The sequence below is a fragment of the Strongylocentrotus purpuratus genome, unplaced genomic scaffold (genome assembly GCF_000002235.5).
Source record: "Strongylocentrotus purpuratus isolate Spur 01 unplaced genomic scaffold, Spur_5.0 spur5_scaffold_19, whole genome shotgun sequence".
NCBI lineage: Eukaryota > Metazoa > Echinodermata > Echinoidea > Camarodonta > Strongylocentrotidae > Strongylocentrotus > Strongylocentrotus purpuratus.
The window spans coordinates 24,267,967-24,291,078 of NW_022145604.1; the positions used below are offsets into that span (position 1 = coordinate 24,267,967).

A 23,112-nucleotide genomic window follows, 5' to 3' on the forward strand; every position below is an offset into this window, starting at 1 on the left:
ACGTTTCTTTCACAATGCAATCGCATGACCAGAACTGGTCTTCATCTTTAAGCGTGAAACCGTTCACCTCATTCTCTCCCCGCCAAATAATCCAAACAAAAGAATCAACCAACGAGAAATCAACTGTTACACGAATTTATCATGAGTCCTGGAAAAGTGATACTGCATGTTTGCATAGACATAGCAGTATTAGAGCGCAGCAAAGGCGAACGATTGTCGCAACAATTCAGAAATCGTTGATTGGATTGCCTTTCCCTCCAAATTACCATGATATATCAAGCTACATACAACGATGATCGACTAAAAAGATATTGTCTTGAAAACAGTCAGAAAACATTTGAACTACAGAGTGAGTCAGAAAAAATGTCCCACTTTTTAAAAGTTGTATTGTTTGAAGTATGAATATTTAATCATGTGTTTCATGGTATGTCTTGATAGAGCTATCATCCCAGTATATTCTCATTTGAATCTCTGCATGCATGACTGAACATCAGACAATCATACAAGACTGCCAGATCTCACTTGCGCAAAGATACTGAGGAATAAAACAGTGGATTGAACAAAGCCAGCCACATACACACATACACGCACGCACGCACACGTCTGTGTGTGTTTTTTTGTTTGTCTGGCTGTCTTTGTTCAAAACAATATTTTATTCCTCACCCAGCAACTTGGCGCAAAAGAGATCTGGCACTCTTGTATAAATATTGTGTGATGTTCAGTCATGCATGCAGAGATTCAAATGAAAATGGTACCTAAATGTACTGGGAGGAATACTCAAGACATATCATGAAACCATTATTCATACTTCAAACAATACAACTTTTAAAAAGTGAGACATTTTTTCGGACTCACTCTGTAGAATGACTAAAACATAATGCAAATAAATAAGACTAGAATGAATAAGACACAAGTTCGTTTCACCATGTTAATCATCCAGTACCAAATACCCAAGCAAAATTCGAGCCAGATGCATATAATGGTAAGCTTCAGGACAATGATTCATGACAAATTGTCAATTGTCATGATTATATTCTCTAGACGTATTGCAAGAGATAATCAGGATAATACGGATCAGAATGATACCACTATACTACTAGGCCTACTTTCACATGTACTATACCACACTACCGCCATTGATGATTATGCTGATGATACTGATGATACTAATGATATAGTAATAATTATAATAATACTACTAATTTTAATCATTACCGTAATCATCACGTTCATTTTCATCATAATGAAAACAATACAAATAATAATGACTTTAATAATAATATTAACGATAATAATCTTGATAATTACAAGAACACAAAAACCACCAACAATAATAATAGTTATAATAATAATTATTAACATAGCACACCCCAAGAACCCCCACCTGGTTACGCGCTTGCTCTCTCAACTCTCTTAATATGTTCATGTGACATTTGGAAAAGTTCGTTCCAGATTTTGGCACATGCGCACTATGCAATTACGAACTGGCTTATTGATTCAAGCCGCCGAAAATGGTGTTATCAGCGAACTATATATTATAAACAGTGCGTCCTAGAAAAAACGAAACCAATAATTATTGATATTTTATCATAACTTAATCACAATTATAATTAATAAATGAGACACATTTGTAAAGCTTGACCAGTTCTCAATGTTAGAATTAATATCTGTTATCATATTCCAACAGGTCTTTGGATCTACTAGTACTAGAGGACATTACGCTTCTACCGTCCAACAAACAACCCCACACCTCAATATTTCGAGACCCGTGAGTAAACCAATATTTTCATGTCATTTTGATAAACACATGTATTGACAATGTCTCCTCATTTTGATTATTCCAAAACCTTGCAGTGCACACCAAGACTTATGCTACATGATCAACTTTTTCTGATCGATTCCCAACCGTTTCTTTCACAATGCAATCGCATGACCAGAACTCAACTTTATCTTTAATAATTATGTTCTATATTCTACTTTATGTTTTTTTTTCTATTTCATATTCCGCCTTATTCTTTATTTTGATCTTCTTTAGATATTACTTTATTTAACAAATATTTATTCCAATGTTTCCTTTTTTCTCTTGATAATATTTTAGCAGCGAATTAAGAGTTTTGGGTAGACATCTTTGATGAAGTACAGTAGTAAAACCTGGGCATATGACGTATTACAAAAGATAACTATAAAAATAAGGATAAGATTGAAGAATAGTAATAATAATTCTAAGAACCAGAAATGCAATCGTGTCAAAGCGTTTTGCGTGCAATGACGCCTATGTTACTACGTGTCAAACGAAAGAGCTTCTCTCGGACTATCCAGAGCAATTTGTAAGAAGTCTGTAGCTTCTGTGATAGTGGAAATAGGAAATAGGTAGCCCTAAGGGCGAAAGAAAGGCTTCGAAAAGTGGCCCAAAATGGACAAAATTTAAAGATTACGCCTTTATCCGTCTCATGCATCAAATGTGTTGTAAATGGGCCCTGTCATTATTTAATTTGAATTGCAAAAACATTATACGCAGTACTCTTTAGGAAAATTGTTTGATCGTTTCCAAAAATAGCACTCAGGTTTGAATAGCTACCTAGCGATTGCTAGGGTAATGATGATTGCAGGGCCAGCAGAATTGACCAACCCTAGGTAATAATGATTATTATCATTTTTTGATATAGTTATTATCATTATTATTCTTATCATTATCATTATTGATATTACAATTATTGTTTATCATAATAAATACTTTTATTTTCATTTATTTCTTTAAGGAAACCGCTGGTGTTACGAGCGATAAGAGTTCTACGTTTTACATCATCGATGCCTCAAGGAAATACCAAATATGTGATCGTCTGGATGTCATCATCGAGGCCAGAGACAGTAAGAATCAATTAAAAGTAAACGGAGGAGATTATATCCGGGTCAGGATCTACAATAATGACCTTAAAGCCGGTGCATCTGCCGATGGAGAAGTTGCTTATCTTGGAGATGGCAAGTACAAGGTTCGTAAAAAAAATGATGGCTCCCCCCCCCCCCTTCTTCTTATAATAATCTTGTCGCGCTATCTCCTCATATCGAAATCAAATCAGGTGTACTTTCAATTATTCTATATCCGAGACAAATCAAGAACAGATTATGTTCAGCGCCAATAGGGACTAACATTAGCACATTTTAATTGGTGACGTGTAAGGTCATTGGAATTGCCTTGGAATAATTTTTCGAAAGTTTATGCGATCGTATTTCTTCTGTACAAATATGTATTACGATATATGCCATCTTTTATCTCTCATCTGACACCACATTTAGGCATCGTTCACATTACGATGGGTCGGGAAAACCTTTGTTCGTGCAATTCTCGTCCATCCAGCCGAGGCCGTGAATGTATTGAGACGAGCACGGGATACTTGCCCAACGAGATATGGCTACAATGGACGATTCACCGGGACGATTGGAAATAAATCTGTTGTAGAAGACACCGTGTGCAACATAATTACTCCCGTACCCAATGTAAGTAGGAAATAATTTACCCTTCTTTTGTTTGTACTAAATGTATTTCTACTACTACTACTATTACTACTACTACTACTACTACTACTACCAGCACCACCACTACTAATACTAATACTACTAATACTACTCCTACTACTCCTACTACTACTACTACTACTACTACTTCCACCACCACCACTGTTGAAGATGAAAATGATGATGATGATGATGATGATGGTGATGATGATGATGGTGAAAATGGTGATGATGATGATGGTGATTATGATGATGATGATGATGATGGTGGTGATGATAATGATGATGATGGTGAGAAGTAGAAGAAGATGAATAAAACGAAGAAGGAGAAAAAGAAGAAGAAGGAGCATAATATTCAATTTTAACCAAAGGAAGCTTCATCAGCATCAATACTGGTCTTTCTGAGGGCCCAGCAATTATTACTCCAGCGAATGCTAGGTTCCCATTTACATCTTGGTGGAGAGTTGCAAATGCGGATTAATGTCTTGTCAAATGCCGGGCTGGGATGTCAACCCTTCATCCTAGGAATGAGGTGCGAGCAGGCGCGCCGGAAGCAGTTTCGGATTAGGGGGGGGGGGGGGCAACATTCCAGGGGGCTCACCTCAAGTTGCCAGATCTGGCATAATTATGCTTTCAGGCATAATTTTGTCCCTTTTAGTATCTGGCATTATGCCTGGCATAATTTGGCGGTTTTTAGCAAAATTCTGGCATAATTTGAGCATTTTAGCACAATTTGCATACATTTTCCAACATATTTCTCCCTTAAATGCTTCTTACTACCCCCCCCCCCTCGTTTATTCAGCGGCTGGCGCAGTCGGCGCGAAATATTTCCTAAAAAATTGCTTCTTACTACCCCCCCCCCCCCCCCCTCCCCCACTCCCGCTTATTCAGCGGCTTGCTGAGTCGGCGCCAAATATTTCCTTACAAATTCGATGTCTGGGGGTTGGGCACAAAATTTGGCGATTTAGCATAATTTTCGCTGCTACCTTAAATATATTTTTTTTTCACCGGCCACGCTGGCTCACCTTCCTGGGGCAGTGGCGTAATGAGCAGAGACGGTTTTTTTTTTTTGGGGGGGGGGGCAGAAGAAAAATCTGCATCACCACCACTCTTACATGCAGGCCCCACGGGACATTTTTAAAAGTGGAGTAGTAACGAACAGGTAGAGCGTAGCGAGCGAAGCGAGTGGAGCGTAAATTGGCGTGGTGTCCAAGGGCTTTGCCCCCGGAAGCTCAGGGGTTTTAGGTATGTGTAAAAATTCTATGCTGACTAGGTCTATAATGAGTACGAGCTAGACTTTTACTCACCACTGTCTTTTGTTGTGTAGAAACTTGAGAGTGATCCTATATATGTAGTATGAAGATGACAATGGCGATCGCGATGTGTGTTGATCAAAATACAATGTCGAGTGTAACACGTTGAAGAAGAATTGTAGAAATTGACACTCCTAAATGTTGGGGAACAGAGGGAGTGTTCGTAGTAATTGTCCCCGACGACTATATACAAAATACTAGACTGAAGACTGAAGAAGTGAAGTCTAGTTGTGGCAAGAGTTGGTAATATAAACGCTATCTAATAACCGGAGGCCTCGGCTAAAGTACGAGAAGCGGATCGCGTTCTTCTAAAGTTGTGGCGAAAATGAAGTAACGTAAATATAAACACCTCGGGCTAGCACAAGCGTAAATCAAAATATGCTAGCCCAGGAAGAAAGTACACGAAAATAACCACTGGCGCGTTGTAAATAAACCGCGTATTCCAAGTGAAATAAGTGTCAGAATTGAAGTCACGAAATGTCGAGTCGCGAAGGGAAAACAAGCAGTTCGCTACTAACAGTTGTCGTGAAGAAATCACAGGCGTGTACTAGTGAAAATCCAACGGAAAACGCTACACTATGTCGCCGTAGCTGCTGGATGAAAAATCGCGAAGATCGCTATAAAAGTGAGTCAATCCAATACGTGATGATCTTACGAGATCATGCAGGCTAACTAACGAAAAACCCCAGCTCCGTGGCGAAAACGTGACCAGCGGAAGCTGTGATTGGTCACATTACGAAAACAAACCATGGCGACGAGAAATGTGAAGGCAGGTGCCAAAATGTGTCAAGAATGTGAAACATACGACGTCGCAGGAAAACTGCATAAATTATCAGCGTAAATTTCTCAAAAGTTGTCGGCACAACAAGGCAATATCAAAACATTACATAAAGTTCGTTGACACTATAATGGAGCATAAATTCACTACATATGTAGTTACAGTCAGATGAGCATCGAGGGGCCCGCCTTAGGGCCCTCGATGGGTGAAAAGGTATGATTTACCCCAAAAAAATGAAAAAAATACCGGAAAATCATGTCATTTGAGGAACATTTGTAAATCACTGGTATCGAATTAGAACCCCCTATTAGTACGCCAGTGTTCAGGGGCTAATTTCTTCTCACCCCTATAATAAAAACAAACACGCTTTCCCATCCTCTCCCAATATTTCCACGATATACGCGCATCGCTATTATAAAAACCTCCATTGATAAATTTAGGGGCATGCTGAATGTATAGAAAATTTAATTCCTGTTAACTTTCCTTTTTTCTGAAGTCAATCAATTGATATGTGGTTCAATTCAGTTTTTATTATTTGTTATGTTCTTTTTGGTTAAAAAATACAAACAATCTGTACTCTTTTACTGCTTTTCTTGTGGAGGGGGGGGGGGGGGGGGCGAGAATGCGTTTCCCTCTCATTTTGTTGGTTGGGGGGGGGCGCGCCTTCCCTTCCCCCCTTCTTCCGGCGCCTATTGGTGCGAGTTAATGTACCACTAGACCACAGCACCTGCTGTTTATTCAATTGTTTTCAGAGTTTACCTTCGCTCTGTGATAAAACTCCACCTTTTAAAAGGGAAGTCCACCCTTTTGTTAAGTTCCATAAAAATGAGTGAAACCTATTAGTGAAAGTTCGAGCAAAATCCGATTAGAAATAGGAAGGTCATGAAGATTTGAAGTTGTCATTAGTTAAAGACAAATTGGCAAAACTGTGACTTATCATAAGAGCTCCTTTTCAATTTGCTCTGTACAACACATTTCATAAACTTGAAACTAGTCAATTATGACGGAATATATATTACATACAGGAGTGAGAAGTTGTATAAAAACATATTTGCAATAATTATATAACTCATAAAGGAAAATATAGGGGGTGGGGGGGGGGGGGGCGCAAGTAACGTCACACATTTGATTCTACACTAATTGCAGGGTTTGTGATTATGATCGTTTTCATGGTTACGGCAAGTCTCTGTCCTTCCCCTCTCTCCCCTCTTTTCCTACCCCTTCTCTCTCTCACTCAGTTCAGTTTCAGTTCAGTTGATTTTATTTTTGCACGGCACCAACTTCAGCCAAAGGCTGTTCTTCTGTTGGTCCGTGCGCAATATAAAAATTACATGTACAATTATAAGATAACACATATCATAGCATATGGAATATTAAAAAAACAAAAGCAAAAGCAAAAAACATAATTATACAAAGAAAAATGAAAATTTACAAACCAAGATACTACTACCAAGCCCCCCCCCCCCCCCCCCCCCCCGTCGGCTGTTATTCTTTCCAGACAGCGTTTATTTTAGATGTTATAGTTATATAAATAGATATTTAAGCGAACAAAATATAAAATTAATATTCATATTACCCTTGATTTAAATACAGAGAAAGACATATTTTGTACGTTCATAGGTAGCTGATTCGAAGATTTAATGCCTCTATAACATAAGCTCCTTTTTAAAATTCATATGGGGTTTTGGCAGTTCTAAGGTTTTATAAGCATTTCTCAAGCCATAATGATATTCTTTAATAATAAAGTACTTTCTAAAACCCACAATATATCATTTCATGCACTATTTTATACAAAATACATAGAACATGTTCATCTCTCCGTTTTAATAGATTGTCTGTTTTCAGACAAAGAAATAAATCTCGGCTTGGGAACCTCCATTCAACTTGAAGTACCACCCGGAGTGTCTTATTCTCTAGCTTTTGCAAACTGTCTAAACGTCCTTTTCCGGCATTCCCCCAAATTGCACTACAGTAATCAAACTTATATACATTGAATTACTGATTTATAAAATATAAGTGCAGTTTGCTGTGTAACATATGGTCTAAGTCTTTTCAACAAATTTATATCTGTTAATACCTTCTTTCTTAAATATTAAATATGTTTACCCCAATCCAAATGTTCATCAATAACTATTCCAAGATACTTACGGTGGGTTACACGTTTGAGAGGAACATTTTGTATGTAAACATCTGGTACTACAATATTTTTTAGCCGTTTCTTCGTTTCAATAAAAGGTAATTCACATTTTGGCACATTTAAAGCAAGTATGTTCCTTTTTAACCAAATATCAATAAGTAATAAGTGTGCATTTAATGATTCGGTAAGAGTTTGATGATTTGCACTAGCGTAATATAGACACATATCATCAGCATATAAAGATATTTTACATGTTTTCAGAATAATAAATAGGATAAATAACAATGGGCCAATATTTGACCTCTGCGGTATTCCACATTGCATCTTTTGTAAATTGGAATGAACCCCATTTACACAAATGTATTGCATGCGATTGGCTAAGTAGCTACTAAACCTCTGTAATGACATTACATTCAAGCCAATAAGCCTAAGCTTATTTAAAAGAATTGAGTGTTCTACTGCATAGGCGCCGGAAGTGGGGGGGGGGGGGCAAAACGCATTTTTGCCCCCCCCCCCCAAAAAAAAAAAAACGCCCCCCCCCCTCAAAAAAAAAAAAAAAACAGTAATGGAGTACACATGGTTTGTATTTTTAATCCAAAAGAACGTAACAATAATAAAAACCTGAATTAAATCAATCATACAATTCCATTCAAAGAAAAGGAAAGTTCACAGGAATTAAATTTCATAAACATTGCGCATGTCACCTATACGGTATTTATCAATGGAGGTCTCTATAATATAATAGCAATACACGCATATCGTGGACATATTGTGCGAGAATGGGAAAGTTTTTTGTTATAGGGGTGAGAAGACATGAGCCTCTGAACGCTGGCGTACTGATGGAGGGAAGGGGGGGGGGTTATGTATTTCTTATTCGAAACAAGTGATTTACAAATTTTGATGTTGTGACATAATTTTCCGGCATTTTTTTTCCATTTTTTTTGTAAGTCTTACCTTTTTATGCGTTTGTTTGAAAATAAGAAATTCCGAAATTACAGTCAGGCGAAATACGCTAATTTATAGAAGCCTTTGTGTCATTCTCTGCAAAGTGGCTGGGCTCGAGCCCCCCCCCCCCCTCCTTTTTGAAAAAGTATGTTAACGAGAAGAAATAAAAGAAAGACGGAGAAAAAAATAAGATAAGTGACCTGCTAATGTCACAAATAAAGTATAAAAAAATGCTCATCTGACCGTAATTAAATGCTTAAAATGCTTAAAAATTAAATGCTTAAAACCCCTGAGCTTCCGGGGGCTCTGCCCCCTGGACCACATCAAGGGCCCTAAGACGCAGGACTCAAATTAATTTTTTGTCCACGGGGGCTCTTCACCCCCAAAAAGAGACCCGTGAGCCTTCTCACGGGGGCTCTTTTAGTGCTGACGGGGGCTCTTATTTTAATACAAATTTCCATTGAATTGGTACCCATGAAACTCCTAAATTCCTTGGTATTTTATCATTATCATTTATTTAAGTCGGCATTTTCCCTCTTAGGAATTTACTTGTTACATAGCTGTATACTTTTTTCCCCGTGATCAGTGGCGGATCCAGGGGGAAAAAAGGGGGGGGGAAGAAGGGAAAAAAAGAAGGAAAAAAAAGGGGGAAAGATTTTTTTTTTTTTGCTGTTGAAAAAAAATATTCCCATCCCACTTGTATCACAGAGAAACAACAGTTTAAGTTAAGTCTAACGTTAACGTTAAACTTGTTATTAAGATGTAGAGTACAGCCCTTGGCCTTAGGCCTAATTTAGGTCGCAACTGTTACTGTTTGAAAATCTAAAGTAAAATTAGACGGTTTTCATGGTTATAGACCTAGTAATTGAGAAAAAAAAGTTTACCCGTCACTGAGACCAGGTCAATCAATCTTCTAGATCCATTATTAGCGTCTAACGTTAGTAGATATAATGTAGATGCAGGCGCAGATCCAGCGGGGGTGAGCGGGCCTTGCCCCCCTCCCCCCTTCCGCAAAAAAGAGAGAGAGAGAGGGAGAGAGAGAGAGAGAGAGAGAGAGAAGGAAAAGAAGGGAAAGGGAAAGAGCAGAGAAAGGGAAAGAAAGAAGAGGAAGAAAAAAAGAAAAGGGGGGAGAAGGAGATCGGGGGGGGGGTGCGAAAGGGCCTTGCCTCCCAGGCTGTTGCCTCCCCCCGCCCCCGCTAAAAAAAGAGAGAGAGAAGGAAGGAAAAGGAAAAAAGGAGAGCTAAAAGGGACCAAAAAAAAGGAAGAAGAAAAAAAAAAGGGTGAAAAGAATTTCGATGCGGTGTTCGAGTAGAATTCTGTGAGATGATGATATACTTTCTCGTAGCTTGATGTGACGAGATGTCTCTATCCAGATATCTGTTGATAGTATTATAGAATATAGAAGCCTGAAATGACCTTCTGCTCGTAACCGACAAGTCACCGCATTAAAATTAAATTGCAAATAGTGTTCAACAACACGATGGTGGATGAAACTTTCTAATATTCGAAGATATATGACCTTCAGACCATATTGTTTCATTATTTTTTATTCAATCAATCAACGTCAAAGAATTGATTTGTCATCTCTCTTCAATTTATTATTTCACCTTTTAATGTACTTTCATTCTTATGAATCACGAAAAAACACTGAATTGGATTCTTCAATGTTTGTTTTGATTAATTTCCTCCCCTTTCCTTCTCCCTGTTTAATACTGATAAAATTTCAATTTTTCTTAATCAAGGCAAAATATTATTTTCATATTTTCTTTATGCAAGACAGGAAGAGAGAGAGAGAGAGAGAATATGTTAAGTGAGAATTATCGAGTACAACTATGAATTGCATCCTTTTCAATATTATTCAATTCGCTGAAAATATTCAAAATATGAATATGATAAATCCTCATAATACACCAACGCTGTTCAACGCATCCAACGCTCCAACCATAGCACATACGCCGATGCACCATATTTCTCAATATGAAAAGATTTTTTAAATGAAATTTGAAGAAAAATCAAATTTACAATGCACTGACAGGCATCAATTGAAATCATGAATTCTCTGTGACTGGCTTCGCGCTAGTTTCTGAGGGACCAGTCACTAAAGAGGAAATAAAGGGAAGGAAAATTGAGAAAGAAGTAAATAAAAGAAGGGGGATATTAGTTGCAATTTTCCCGCCAACAAGTTGCGTATCGGGATGGGGGTGGGGCAAAAGGCCTTTGCCTCCCCCCGCCCCCGCTAAAAAAAAAGAGAGAGAAGGAAGGAAAAGGAAAAAAGGAGAGCTAAAAGGGACCAAAAAAGAGGAAGAAGAAACAAAAAAAGGTGAAAAGAATTTCGATGCGGTGTTCGAGTAGAATTCTGTGAGATGATGATATACTTTCTCGTAGCTTGATGTGACGAGGTGTCTCTATCCAGATATCTGTTGATAGTATTATAGAATATAGAAGCCTGAAATGACCTTCTGCTCGTAACCGACAAGTCACCGCATTAAAATTAAATTGCAAGTAGTGTTCAACAACACGATGGTGGATGAAACTTTCTAATATTCGAAGATATATGACCTTCAGACCATATTGTTTCATTATTTTTTATTCAATCAATCAACGTCAAAGAATTGATTTGTCATCTCTCTTCAATTTATTATTTCACCTTTTAATGTACTTTCATTCTTATGAATCACGAAAAAACACTGAATTGGATTCTTCAATGTTTGTTTTGATTAATTTCCTCCCCTTTCCTTCTCCCTGTTTAATACTGATAACATTTCAATTTTTCTTAATCAAGGCAAAATATTATTTTCATATTTTCTTTATGCAAGACAGGAAGAGAGAGAGAGAGAGAATATGTTAAGTGAGAATTATCGAGTACAACTATGAATTGCATCCTTTTCAATATTATTCAATTCGCTGAAAATATTCAAAATATGAATATGATAAATCCTCATAATACACCAACGCTGTTCAACGCATCCAACGCTCCAACCATAGCACATACGCCAATGCACCATATTTCTCAATATGAAAAGATTTTTTAAATGAAATTTGAAGAAAAATCAAATTTACAATGCACTGACAGGCATCAATTGAAATCATGAATTCTCTGTGACTGGCTTCGCGCTAGTTTCTGAGGGACCAGTCACTAAAGAGGAAATAAAGGGAAGGAAAATTGAGAAAGAAGTAAATAAAAGAAGGGGGATATTAGTTGCAATTTTCCCGCCAACAAGTTGCGTATCGGGATGGGGGTGGGGCAAAAGGCCTTTGCCTCCCCCCGCCCCCGCTAAAAAAAAAGAGAGAGAAGGAAGGAAAAGGAAAAAAGGAGAGCTAAAAGGGACCAAAAAAGAGGAAGAAGAAAAAAAAAATGGTGAAAAGAATTTCGATGCGGTGTTCGAGTAGAATTCTGTGAGATGATGATATACTTTCTCGTAGCTTGATGTGACGAGGTGTCTCTATCCAGATATCTGTTGATAGTATTATAGAATATAGAAGCCTGAAATGACCTTCTGCTCGTAACCGACAAGTCACCGCATTAAAATTAAATTGCAAATAGTGTTCAACAACACGATGGTGGATGAAACTTTCTAATATTCGAAGATATATGACCTTCAGACCATATTGTTTCATTATTTTTTATTCAATCAATCAACGTCAAAGAATTGATTTATCATCGCTCTTCAATTTATTATTTCACCTTTTAATGTACTTTCATTCTTATGAATCACGAAAGAACACTGAATTGGATTCTTCAATGTTTGTTTTGATTAATTTCCTCCCCTTTCCTTCTCCCTGTTTAATACTGATAACATTTCAATTTTTCTTAATCAAGGCAAAATATTATTTTCATATTTTCTTTATGCAAGACAGGAAGAGAGAGAGAGAGAGAATATGTTAAGTGAGAATTAACGAGTACAACTATGAATTGCATCCTTTTCAATATTATTCAATTCGCTGAAAATATTCAAAATATGAATATGATAAATCCTCATAATACACCAACGCTGTTCAACGCATCCAACGCTCCAACCATAGCACATACACCGATGCACCATATTTCTCAATATGAAAAGATTTTTTAAATGAAATTTGAAGAAAAATCAAATTTACAATGCCCTGACAGGCATCAGTTGAAATCATGAATTCTCTGTGACTGGCTTCGCACTAGTTTCTGAGGGACCAGTCACTAAAGAGGAAATAAAGGGAAGGAAAATTGAGAAAGAAGTAAATAAAAGAAGGGGGATATTAGTTGCAATTTTCCCGCCAACAAGTTGCGTATCGGGATGGGGGTGGGGCAAAAGGCCCTTGCCTCCCCCCGCCCCCGCTAAAAAAAAAAGAAAGAAGGAAGGAAAATGAAAAAAGGAGAGCTAAAAGGGACCAAAAGAGAGGAAGAAGAAAAAAAAAGGGTGAAAAGAAGGGGAGATAGAAAACCTAAAAGAGAGAGAGAAGGAAGGGAAAGGAAAGGGAAAGAGGAGAGAAAGGGAAAGAAAAAAAAAAGAGAAAGAAAAAACGTAGGGGAGATCAGTTGCCAACAAAGTGTAAATCAGGGGGGGGGGGGGGCACTGGCGTACTAATTAGGGAGGGGGCTCGGGGGACATAACATTTAAACGTGGTTTATTTCTAATTTCATAACAGTGGTTTACACATAATGCTGAAATGACATTATTTTCCGAGATTTTTTAGTAATTTATACTTTTTTATGCGTTTGTTGTAAAATGACACATTCCTAAATTTACAGCCAGGCAAGAAATATGCTTCTTGAGATGCCTAGGGGCCTACACGTTAGGGCCCGCGGGGCGGCGGGGATCGGGAGCCTTGAGGTCCCCCCCCCCCCCTCCACTTTTTTTGAAATAGTATATAAAGAGAAATGGAAAGAAAGAGAGTAAGTAAGAAAAAATAGTTAACTGCCAGTGTCACAACAAAATAAGGTATTAACCGTAATTAAACGCCTAAAATCCCTGAGCTTCCGGGGCTCTGGCCCTGGACCCAACCGAGGGCCCTAAGTCGGGCCCCTTGATACTCAGCTGACCGTAATTTAGTGCCTAAAACCCTTGAGCCGAGTCGAGAACGGTACAGCGAATCGTCTTCTTTCTTAAATAATTTTAATGAAACCCCAAAGCTTTCGCGCTTCGCGCGGGAGCGGGGGGGGGGGGTGGTGGAACCGAATTCAGACAAGAATTAAGAATCGAGAATGGTACAACGAATCGTCTTCTTCTCTAATACTTTAATAAAACGTCAAAGCTTCCGCGCTTCGTGCAAGAGGGGGAGTGGGCTGGCTTCAGACAAGGATTAAGAGTCGAGAACGGTACAACGAATCGTCTTCTATCTCTAATGATTTAATGAAACGTCAAAGCTTCCGCGCTTCGCGCGGACGGGGAGGGGGGGGGGTTAAAATGAATTCAGACGAGTATTATTTTCGAGAACGGTATAACGAAATGTCTTATTTCTCTAATAATTCAATAGAACGTCAAAGCTTCTGCATATCGCGCTCGAAGGGGGAAACTGAATTCAGACGAAGTTTATGAGTCGAGAACGGGCAACGAATCGCCTTCTTTCTCTAATGATTTAATGAAACGTCAAAGCTTCGTAAACCAAATACGATGTGGAGCATCGTCCACGAGCCGCGAAGCGGCGAGGCGATTTTTTTGGTGCTATTTTGATCCCCTGTTAGTGATGTTTTCCTGTTATCTACTGAAATCTACTACTACTGTGTAGGTCTGGACACATGATAGCACTTTTCTATGCACATCACATTTTCACTTGGCAGCCCAAGGGGGATCGGGGGATTAAACCCCCTAAACCGCCTACATCCACCCCTGCAACATCTTTGCTGATCTTCTTCTCAATATTGATTTATTGGTCGAGTTACATTATTTGCTGGTCTTTTAGAACAACCAGATTTCAGAGGATTCACACTTTTCTCAACGAAAAACTTCTCCATGTTTCAGTCCTTGCGTGATCGTCTCCAGCTCCAGCAGATATTGGGCGTCAGCGTGCACACCGGTACGTACATATTTTTTTTACACAACTGTTTAGCCACTTCAGTCAAATATACTGTGCAAACGACTAGAGACAGAGTCTAGCATTACCCTAAAGGCGTTGTGCGCCTGTAATCCAGCTAACAGTGGAAGTTACAAACTGATTCAGCCGAGGACGCAGGTTAGAAACTGAGTCACGTCTTTCGGATGGTGAGGTTTAAAGGTCGGTCCCCAGACGTAAATATTCATATCTGATTGATACACGTCTGTAAAAACCAAATACACACACACAAGTGTTACACAGTGTATACTCTTCTTCTATGTACACTGTGTAACACTACTCGTTAATTTGTTTCGGGTTAAATCTATCCTCTCTTCTCTTTCTTTATGTATTTCTGTGTTCTCCTTCAATCTACCCTCTTCTCTTTTGTCATGTATTTCTTTGTTCTCCTCCAATCTATCCTTTTCTCTTTCGTCATCTATGTTTAAATCTGATAGATTTCCTTTATCCTTCTTTATGTATTAGTCCCTGTTTTTCCTTAGTCTATGATCCTCTTAGCTCTTCAATTATGTATTTCTACGTTCTTTCTTTGGCTCATCCTCTTCTCTTTCCTTATTTCCTTGTTTTTCCTTCTCCATATCCTCTCCACTATCCTTAATGTTTTTCCCTTTCTATCAGTTTCCCTTCCCTGGGTGTACGTGCTTGGACCCTTGCACATATAGTGCGCTGACGACTTAGACTCTTTCACCAGAGCACTTCTTGGAACTTTTTCGCGAAAATGGCTAAACAGTTGTGTAAAAAAAAATATGCGCTACCGGCGCAGTATGACGGCCGCATTAGCTGTGCACTGCGAGCTTCCGTTGTTTGTATCGGTAACACTCATAGAGATGGGAGGGAAAGCGCCATCTAAGTTCCTTTTCATTGGTTTAAGGTTTGAAAATTGATACTCAATATTGTGTTAAAGTTATATAAGAAAAGATCATTTTTTTTTATAATTCCGGGGGGGGGGGCGATTTTTTATTTTGCAATCGCCACCGTGGGCAACCTGACGGGGGCGATTATGGAGCTCACGGGGGCGAATCGCCCATCGCCCCTGTGTATTTTGGGCGCTGCTAAGACGGCTCCTGAATGCTCATCTGACCGTAGTTAAATATTAAAACCTCTGAGCTTATGGGGGCTCTACCCCTCTTGGAACACGTCGATTGCCTTACAGAGGGCCCCTGGATGCTCATCTAATCGTAATTAAATACCTAAAACCCCTGAGCTTCCGGGGGCTCAGCCCCTTGACCCCCTGCCGAGGCTCATGCCCTGGACCCCACGCAAATTTACGCTCTACCTGATCGATAATACTCCACTTTGAAAAACGTTCCGCGGGACCTGCATGTAACATGTAAGACTGGTGGTGATGCAGAGTTTTCGTCTGCCCCCCCTTCCGAACTTTTTTTCTCATTTCGTCACTGCCCCTAGAATGTTTGCCCCCCCCCCCCCCCCCAGTCCAAAAACTGCTTCCTGCGCGCCTGGTCTACTGTATCAAAGACCTTTTTTAAGTCAAGGGTCACCACGCCTGCAAGATTACCTTTATCTAAACTATCAAGCCAGTCTTCCGTGACGTTCAATAGAGATGTCATTGTAGAGTGTTTCGGGCGAAAACCTGACTGATTGCAACTTATAATTCCGTTCCGATCCATATAACCGTAAAGTTGATCAAATACAAATTTTTCAACAATTTTAGCTATCGCCGGAAGAATTGATATTGATCTATAATTGTTCATATCAGACTTTTTTTCCCGATTTAAAAACTGGAGTAACACGAGACATTTTCCATTGTAGAAGGACAACACCTTGCTCAAAAGACAAATTTATGATATATGTTAAAGGCTTGAGGACGTAAGTCATTATAATTTCCCAAAATTCAGCTAGTACATTATCTGGACTACAGGCCTTCTTATCTTTTAAATTCTTAATAACATTTAAAACTTGTTCTTCATTAACTAGATCAAAACGGAATCCATCTCCGGGTAAAACAGTAAGCATAACATACTCTCTCCCATTCTCTCCTTCTCTCTTCTTTCCTCTCCCCTCCTTCCCCTCAAACAGGCAACCATATGTGATTTAACGAGACACGCGATAGCAGAGCCGTGGTTCTGCACAGCGCCAACCAAGACCAATTTGACTTGTTCAGACTTTGCTTGGACTTGTGTCAACAGGATATACTCAGCGGCTCTTTACCGATCTGCCATGCTGACAAAGGATGAAGAGAGTTTATTTCAAAGGTAAGCGTGGGCGTATCCAGGAGGATAGGGGAAGTTCCCTGCTTTTTTTTTTCGGGGGGGGGGGGAAGGGAGAGAGAATGGCTGTTACAAATATACCCCTCTTTTCAAGGTAAAAGTTTGGGTGGGGGTGTATTTGTATAGACCATCCACCTCCCTGAACAGTTTTGGAGATTTTTTACCTCCGGATGCCCTTGACGATTTTTTGTTTAAATTCATTTGCTTGCCATGGGTAATACCTACAATAATCAAACTATCACATATAAAAAAGCGGTCATTTAGAGCGATCACTGGGCTAGGACAAAAGCTAAGAGAATTCATATTTGACTGACGGCAGTGGAGGGATATAGAGTTTTTAAAGACCGTCAATACTACTGGGCCAGAAGGGATTAGACCACACAGCGAGGTCACTGACAGGTGACAATCTCATTAACTCAGCTCTCAACTAACATAAGAAAAAGAGGATAATGGGGGACCAACAGGCACCGATTGGGAAGTTCACTATATAGAGGGAGCAAGTAGCTACAAGTAGGACAGTGGGGCTTTAAATGTCATCGCGCAATCCATTACATTGGATTACTCAATAACTCACTTTTTTGTCCTGGGTAGTTTTAAAGAATTGTGGTGTTGTCATTTAATATGATTAATTATATACCAGCCACTGTACTCTCGAGGCAAGAATATGTTAAAGGGGCATGTTCCCCGTATTCCAGAGGGCGTTCAAAATACGTACCCGCTGGCGGACGGTGCTAGCTGCCTATTGACACCAACAGAATACGGCTCTTACGCAGAAGGCATGTTCAGAATGCCCGCACAATGCCGATTACCGTATACATGTGCCGGAGTAATACCAATCGCAGTTCGGCTCTAAGATTCGGCTGCTGTTTCCGCCCACTTTCATGACGTCACAATCGGCAGCGATCAGCTGGCTTGGCGAAGGCAGGCCAGGACGCGCGTACTTCGATCTTTTGAACCAAGATGGCGATGACTAGAGCAGCGATAACTACACTGGCGGGAACGTGCCCCTTTAACATGTTTGATTCAGCACTCAGGTAATTTGTACTTATTGGTGCCAATTTAAGTGTATTTCCACGTTATATATTTCTATATTTCCACAGGCAAAAGCAACCGATACCAGTGCGAGGAGTCAACTTTGTAACAGTGACTGAGCCAGAAAAAAGTGAGTGTAAACAATAAGTCAGATCATTGTTTGAAGGGAAGTTCACCTTGAAATTTCGTTTACTGTAAACAAAGAAAGAAAGAAAACAAAGAAGCAGATCAATTATAAAGGTTTGAAGAGAATCAGATACGATTCTAGAAACTAAATAATTAAAGTCATCATAGATAAAACGCTAATTGGCAACTCCATGTCGTACTTTTCAAGGGATTTTCCCGATTGCCCTAAAGGAGAAAAGTTCTTAAAATGTCATTCTCTCTAAAGAAAATATTTATACTGCAGTATACACCCTAAGTTTGATTATTACAGATGTATTTAACACAACTAGTTCATGAAACAGAGTTAATCCGTCATCAACCTTTCATCGCCTATGTGATCATATTTATCCGTAAAGACCATATCCGAATTGAAAAAAAAAGAAAGAAAAAAATGGATGAATTATATATCAACAGAGAGCTTATAAGCCATAGATTACACTAATTTCAATTATATGCCATATTTTAGTGTCTGTTAGAAGAGTATCAGCTCTCTGAAAACTCAAAATCTAAAGCTTTGACAATCAGAAGTTGACGACCTAAAAACTTGCTATCGACTTGATGACATCATCTTATGTGAAGTACGCTTATTCACAATGACTTTGCATTAATTAAGCACGGCTCATCGTCTCAGCTATATAGGTGAACCGATAAGGTCCACATGTAATGTCGTCTCTGTAACTTCGGCAAATTTGACCCCAAGACATTGATCTACATTTGCCACTCTCAACCCAGGTGATGTTAATGGGTACCTGGCATGAATTAATTCTTTGAAATGCTAGAGCGCCGTATATGGCAGCACAGCTAAAGCCGGGGTAATAATTTCCAAACTTGGAAACGCTTAGTGATCGTAATAAGCGCTATATAAAAAGTTTATTATTATATTGCTGTACACTCGACCATTAAAGGACTGGGATGCATGTTCAATTCACAGAAAAGGGTAAGAATTAACGCGTAATGTAACCAGAAGGACGTTCATTCGTAACTAACATACATAAATTAGCATTCATAAACTTAATCTGAATGAATCTGAATATTAATACAGATAAACATAGGAAAACAGAAACATTTGAATCAATGAATAGTTGGTTCAGAATTTATGCAACCCATACTCACTGCGAAGAAACCCACGCGAAAAGAAAAAAAAAAAGAAGAAAAAACTGCCCTTTTCGCTTCGTTCGTTATCTGGAAAACACGTTAACAGGGCGGTAACAGGAGAACACATGTAGCAAATTCATATGATGGTCACCGCGAGTACATTTCGCAATAACACAAAGGCTTTCGTCATCCTACCATCAGGTCCCCATTTATCTCCTGGGTATGGAGTGGCAAGTGTAGATTAATCAACGAACCAACGAGTTTTGCATTTCAAGTCAAGTGCTTATTAAACCATTCGACTACGAATTCATTTCAATGATATTTAGACCAAAGAAGAAAAAAAAACATGTTTAGCGTCCGTTTTTTTTTTGTAAAATAGGAAGGAGGAGGCCCTTTTTTTTTTCCTTTCAAAATGGCCGCTCAAAATGGCCGCTCGGTACATTTCCCTAACAGTCGGCCATTCAAGATGGCCGCCGACAAGTTTTTTAAAAAAAAATCAGAAATAGATCCATTTTAGAAGTGTTTTCATGTTTTTTTTCTTTTTAATAAACATTTTCAGAAAAATCAACAAAAAAAAAAATCAACAAAAAAAAAAAAAAAAAAAAAATCAAAAAATTAAAAAAAAAACAACAACCAATGAATGGGAGGCGGCCCCCCAAAAGGAAGTGGGCGGGGACGCTAAACATGTATATTTTTTTAATGGCCTTATATATATCACATAGGTATTAGAAAGTACTGTACGTTCTTTTCCTTCATTCGTTTGAAATCCATCATGTTTAAATTAGATAGTGATAATTTTTGTTTTGTCTTTCAGATATATCGAGTCCAGCTCATTGCTCTAACGAGAGGTTACCCCCTTGCACCGTAGGTTCCCAAAGTCTTTCTAACCCCATGGCAGCGGGCTACTTCTTCAAAGGACACTGGTATTCCAATTACTGCCGTCTTCGTAGCTTTGTAATCCCTAGCAGTTCCTTAGAATGCCTCACCAATAAAACCCTGTATTTCCACGGTGACTCCACCACGAGACAGTATTACGAATACCTCGTGATGAGTCTTAAGAGTTCCCTTAAACCGAATCCGCCTACTTTACAATCTAATTGGAAGGTTGGCCCTTCTATCGCCGAAGACAAAGTAAACAACTTTACGGTTCACTATCGCCATCACGGATACCCGATCCGGAATAACTGGACGGATGCATCCGAAGTGAAGTACATTGAGGAAGCTCTTGATGAGCTACAAGCGACACCGGATACAGTCTACGTGTTTACAATATGGGCGCATCTAACCACCTTAAACATGAGTTTCTATGAGCATCGAGTGAGGAGGATAAAGGCCGCGGTGGAAAGATTGCATCGCCGAAGTCCCGAGACGCTTGTCGTCATCAAAAGCGCGAATACCCGTTCGCACGGGAGCGCGGGATCGTCTGTAACGGTAAGCGATTGGTACGCGCGAGAACTGGACATGAAGCTTCGGGAAATATTCAAGAGCTACGATAAGAAAATTGGATTCATAGACCAGTGGTCGATGGTGGTAGGATTTTCGAATGTGGATGCCATTCATCCAGGCCAGGGGATTATATCTACTGGAATGCGTACATTACTGTCTTACATGTGCCCTAAAGAATAACATTGTCATTTTGTGTATATTGAGGTATAATAAGAGTGTTGTACCATTTTGTACTTTATTTGACTTGAAATATTTGACTTGAAACAATCATAGCTAGTAGAGGATAAAGTTGTGTCACGAGCACACCGCTCTGTTCAAAGGTCAAAATCTTATCGTCTGAATATTAAATTTGATTTGATTTGATTTGATTTATTTATTTCCGTACCATATTTTTTGTGGGAGGGAACTACTTGAATCTTTTTTAAAAATTACTTTGAACGCACACGCGTGCCCATTTCACAATTAGCCATCTATAGGTAATAAAATACAACGTTTTTTTTTATTTAAAAAAAAACCCTCTTTCTGTCACTTTTTACTCCTGAATTTTTATTTTATCTCTTTTTCCTAGTTTCTTTAATGTTACTTTTCTATTCTTGTAAAAGTTGGTTAATAATGGGTATGGATGTATTTGTTAATAAAAGAAGTTTTTACAGTGTTTCAAACGCAATATTACAGATATTGTCTTTCAAATATATTTCATACAACTAAGTGAAAGGGTGGTTCCGAAATTATTTCATTAGAAATGCCACTAGATGTAGATAATTGTATATATCTAAATTCTGATGACTGATGATATTCCGTTTGTCTATAAACGCGCATCCAAACAGAATCAAAATCAATCTTCCGCTTCACCACAAAAGCAAACTAAAGATTGACTCTATTGGCCCAGCCAAAGGGGCGCCTACTCAGCATAATTATGCCACCATGTCTTGTCGCAATAGGGAAAAATCATTCCCATCAAGGCTCGTTCAGAGGTGCGGCAAAATGGCGGCGTTTTTTAAAATGTATTATGAGGACGTAAACGTACGCTTTACATATCTGTATCATATATACACAGAGCTCATTGAATAGGCGCAAATCCTTTGTTGCATGCAGTTTTATTTCATTTACACGCAACAGCAACAATTTTTTTTTGCGGTGGTTTACGCGTGGAGACACGTGTAGATAGTTCGATTATAATTATAATTTTTAAAATTCTATACAAATATATATCTTTTTTTGTTGTTGTTGTTGCGATGGTGGAAATTCTATGTCGGTCCTGACTGGCAGAAGGTAAAGGTTTAAGGGAAGGAGGAAAGTCAATTACTGTGGATGAAACTGCTGTTATTTATTTCTCTCTTTTTAAAGAAAAACAAACAAATAAACTTGGAACAACATTAATTCGATGGCCGTCAACGGCGATGAATGATCATGAAATTAAAATGAATGTGAAAATTGCGCGCTATTGAAGACTTTCAACACATCATATTGCTCCGGTTGTAGCACAAACGTAGCTAGTTCGCGTATATAGCAGACGGCAATCGGCGGATCAGACGACACTTGATAGTAATTCTGTATGTGAGATTGCTTTGCTAAATATAAAATACAAGAATCTTTTCCATATCTTTAAACTATCATTGATATCTGATAATTAAACAGTTGGTAAAATAAACCTACCAAACTACCAAACTACATAATACAATGAAATACTTGACTGAAAGTAGGGGAGTTTGATGTGGTGCACAATTAGACCCCTCTGTTAATAATCGAATAGTCCATAGTGTGCATGCATGTTTTGCTTACCTCGGCAAAATGCTTGCCTATACTAAATTGAAAAGTTACGGTGGGGGGTTGGATGAAATGGACATAATAAACAAATCAGAACTGATCTATGATAATTCATGCTTCTTATCCTTCGTGTGCTTGACTTATAACCTTACAATCGCTTGGTAAATTGAGTCCAAAGTTCGACTTGTTGTACATGTGTTATATAGGCAATGACGAGCTTGCGACCTATTTTGATCAAATTACGGTGGGTGACCTTTCAAAAGTCAATGGGATATGAGAGGGTTCCAATGAAAGAAGTAGTGATAACGTCGTCGGAGTAGATGTGCTTTTCGTATAAACAAAAAATGAATTTTTTTACGATTTTTGTTTTGGGTAAAAGTCCATAGGCTAACGTACATGTTAGGCTGCTGGGCTCTGCCGATAGGGGCGTTCTCAATCGAGACTAAACGGAGCCATATGCAAAGCAAGGACAATTTCAATATTCTATCATAATTATATGGTATAGAAACCATTTTTCATTGTTTAGAGTGCACTTATGTCAATAAGTGACGGGCGAGGTTTTTTTAAATTGCATTAATATGAATGTCCAAAAAACATTAGTGATAATGTTTCAGGGAATCAAAAGAAATGTGAAATGCATGTGTCTATATCGATTACATACATTCC

At 38.7% G+C, this 23,112-nt stretch overlaps 1 protein-coding gene across 1 annotated transcript; it reads left to right on the forward strand.

Moving 5' to 3' along the window:
* The first annotated feature begins 1,632 nt into the window (after positions 1–1,632).
* Positions 1,633–22,210, forward strand: LOC105443010 (NXPE family member 3). The gene is made up of 6 exons (XM_030990652.1): positions 1,633–1,768; positions 2,760–2,990; positions 3,295–3,495; positions 16,751–16,926; positions 18,042–18,103; positions 20,048–22,210. The coding sequence occupies exons 1-6, from the start codon at positions 1,652–1,654 to the stop codon at positions 20,857–20,859; spliced, it is 1,599 nt and encodes a 532-aa protein (XP_030846512.1). The 5' UTR covers positions 1,633–1,651; the 3' UTR covers positions 20,860–22,210.
* The last annotated feature ends 902 nt before the right edge of the window (positions 22,211–23,112 follow it).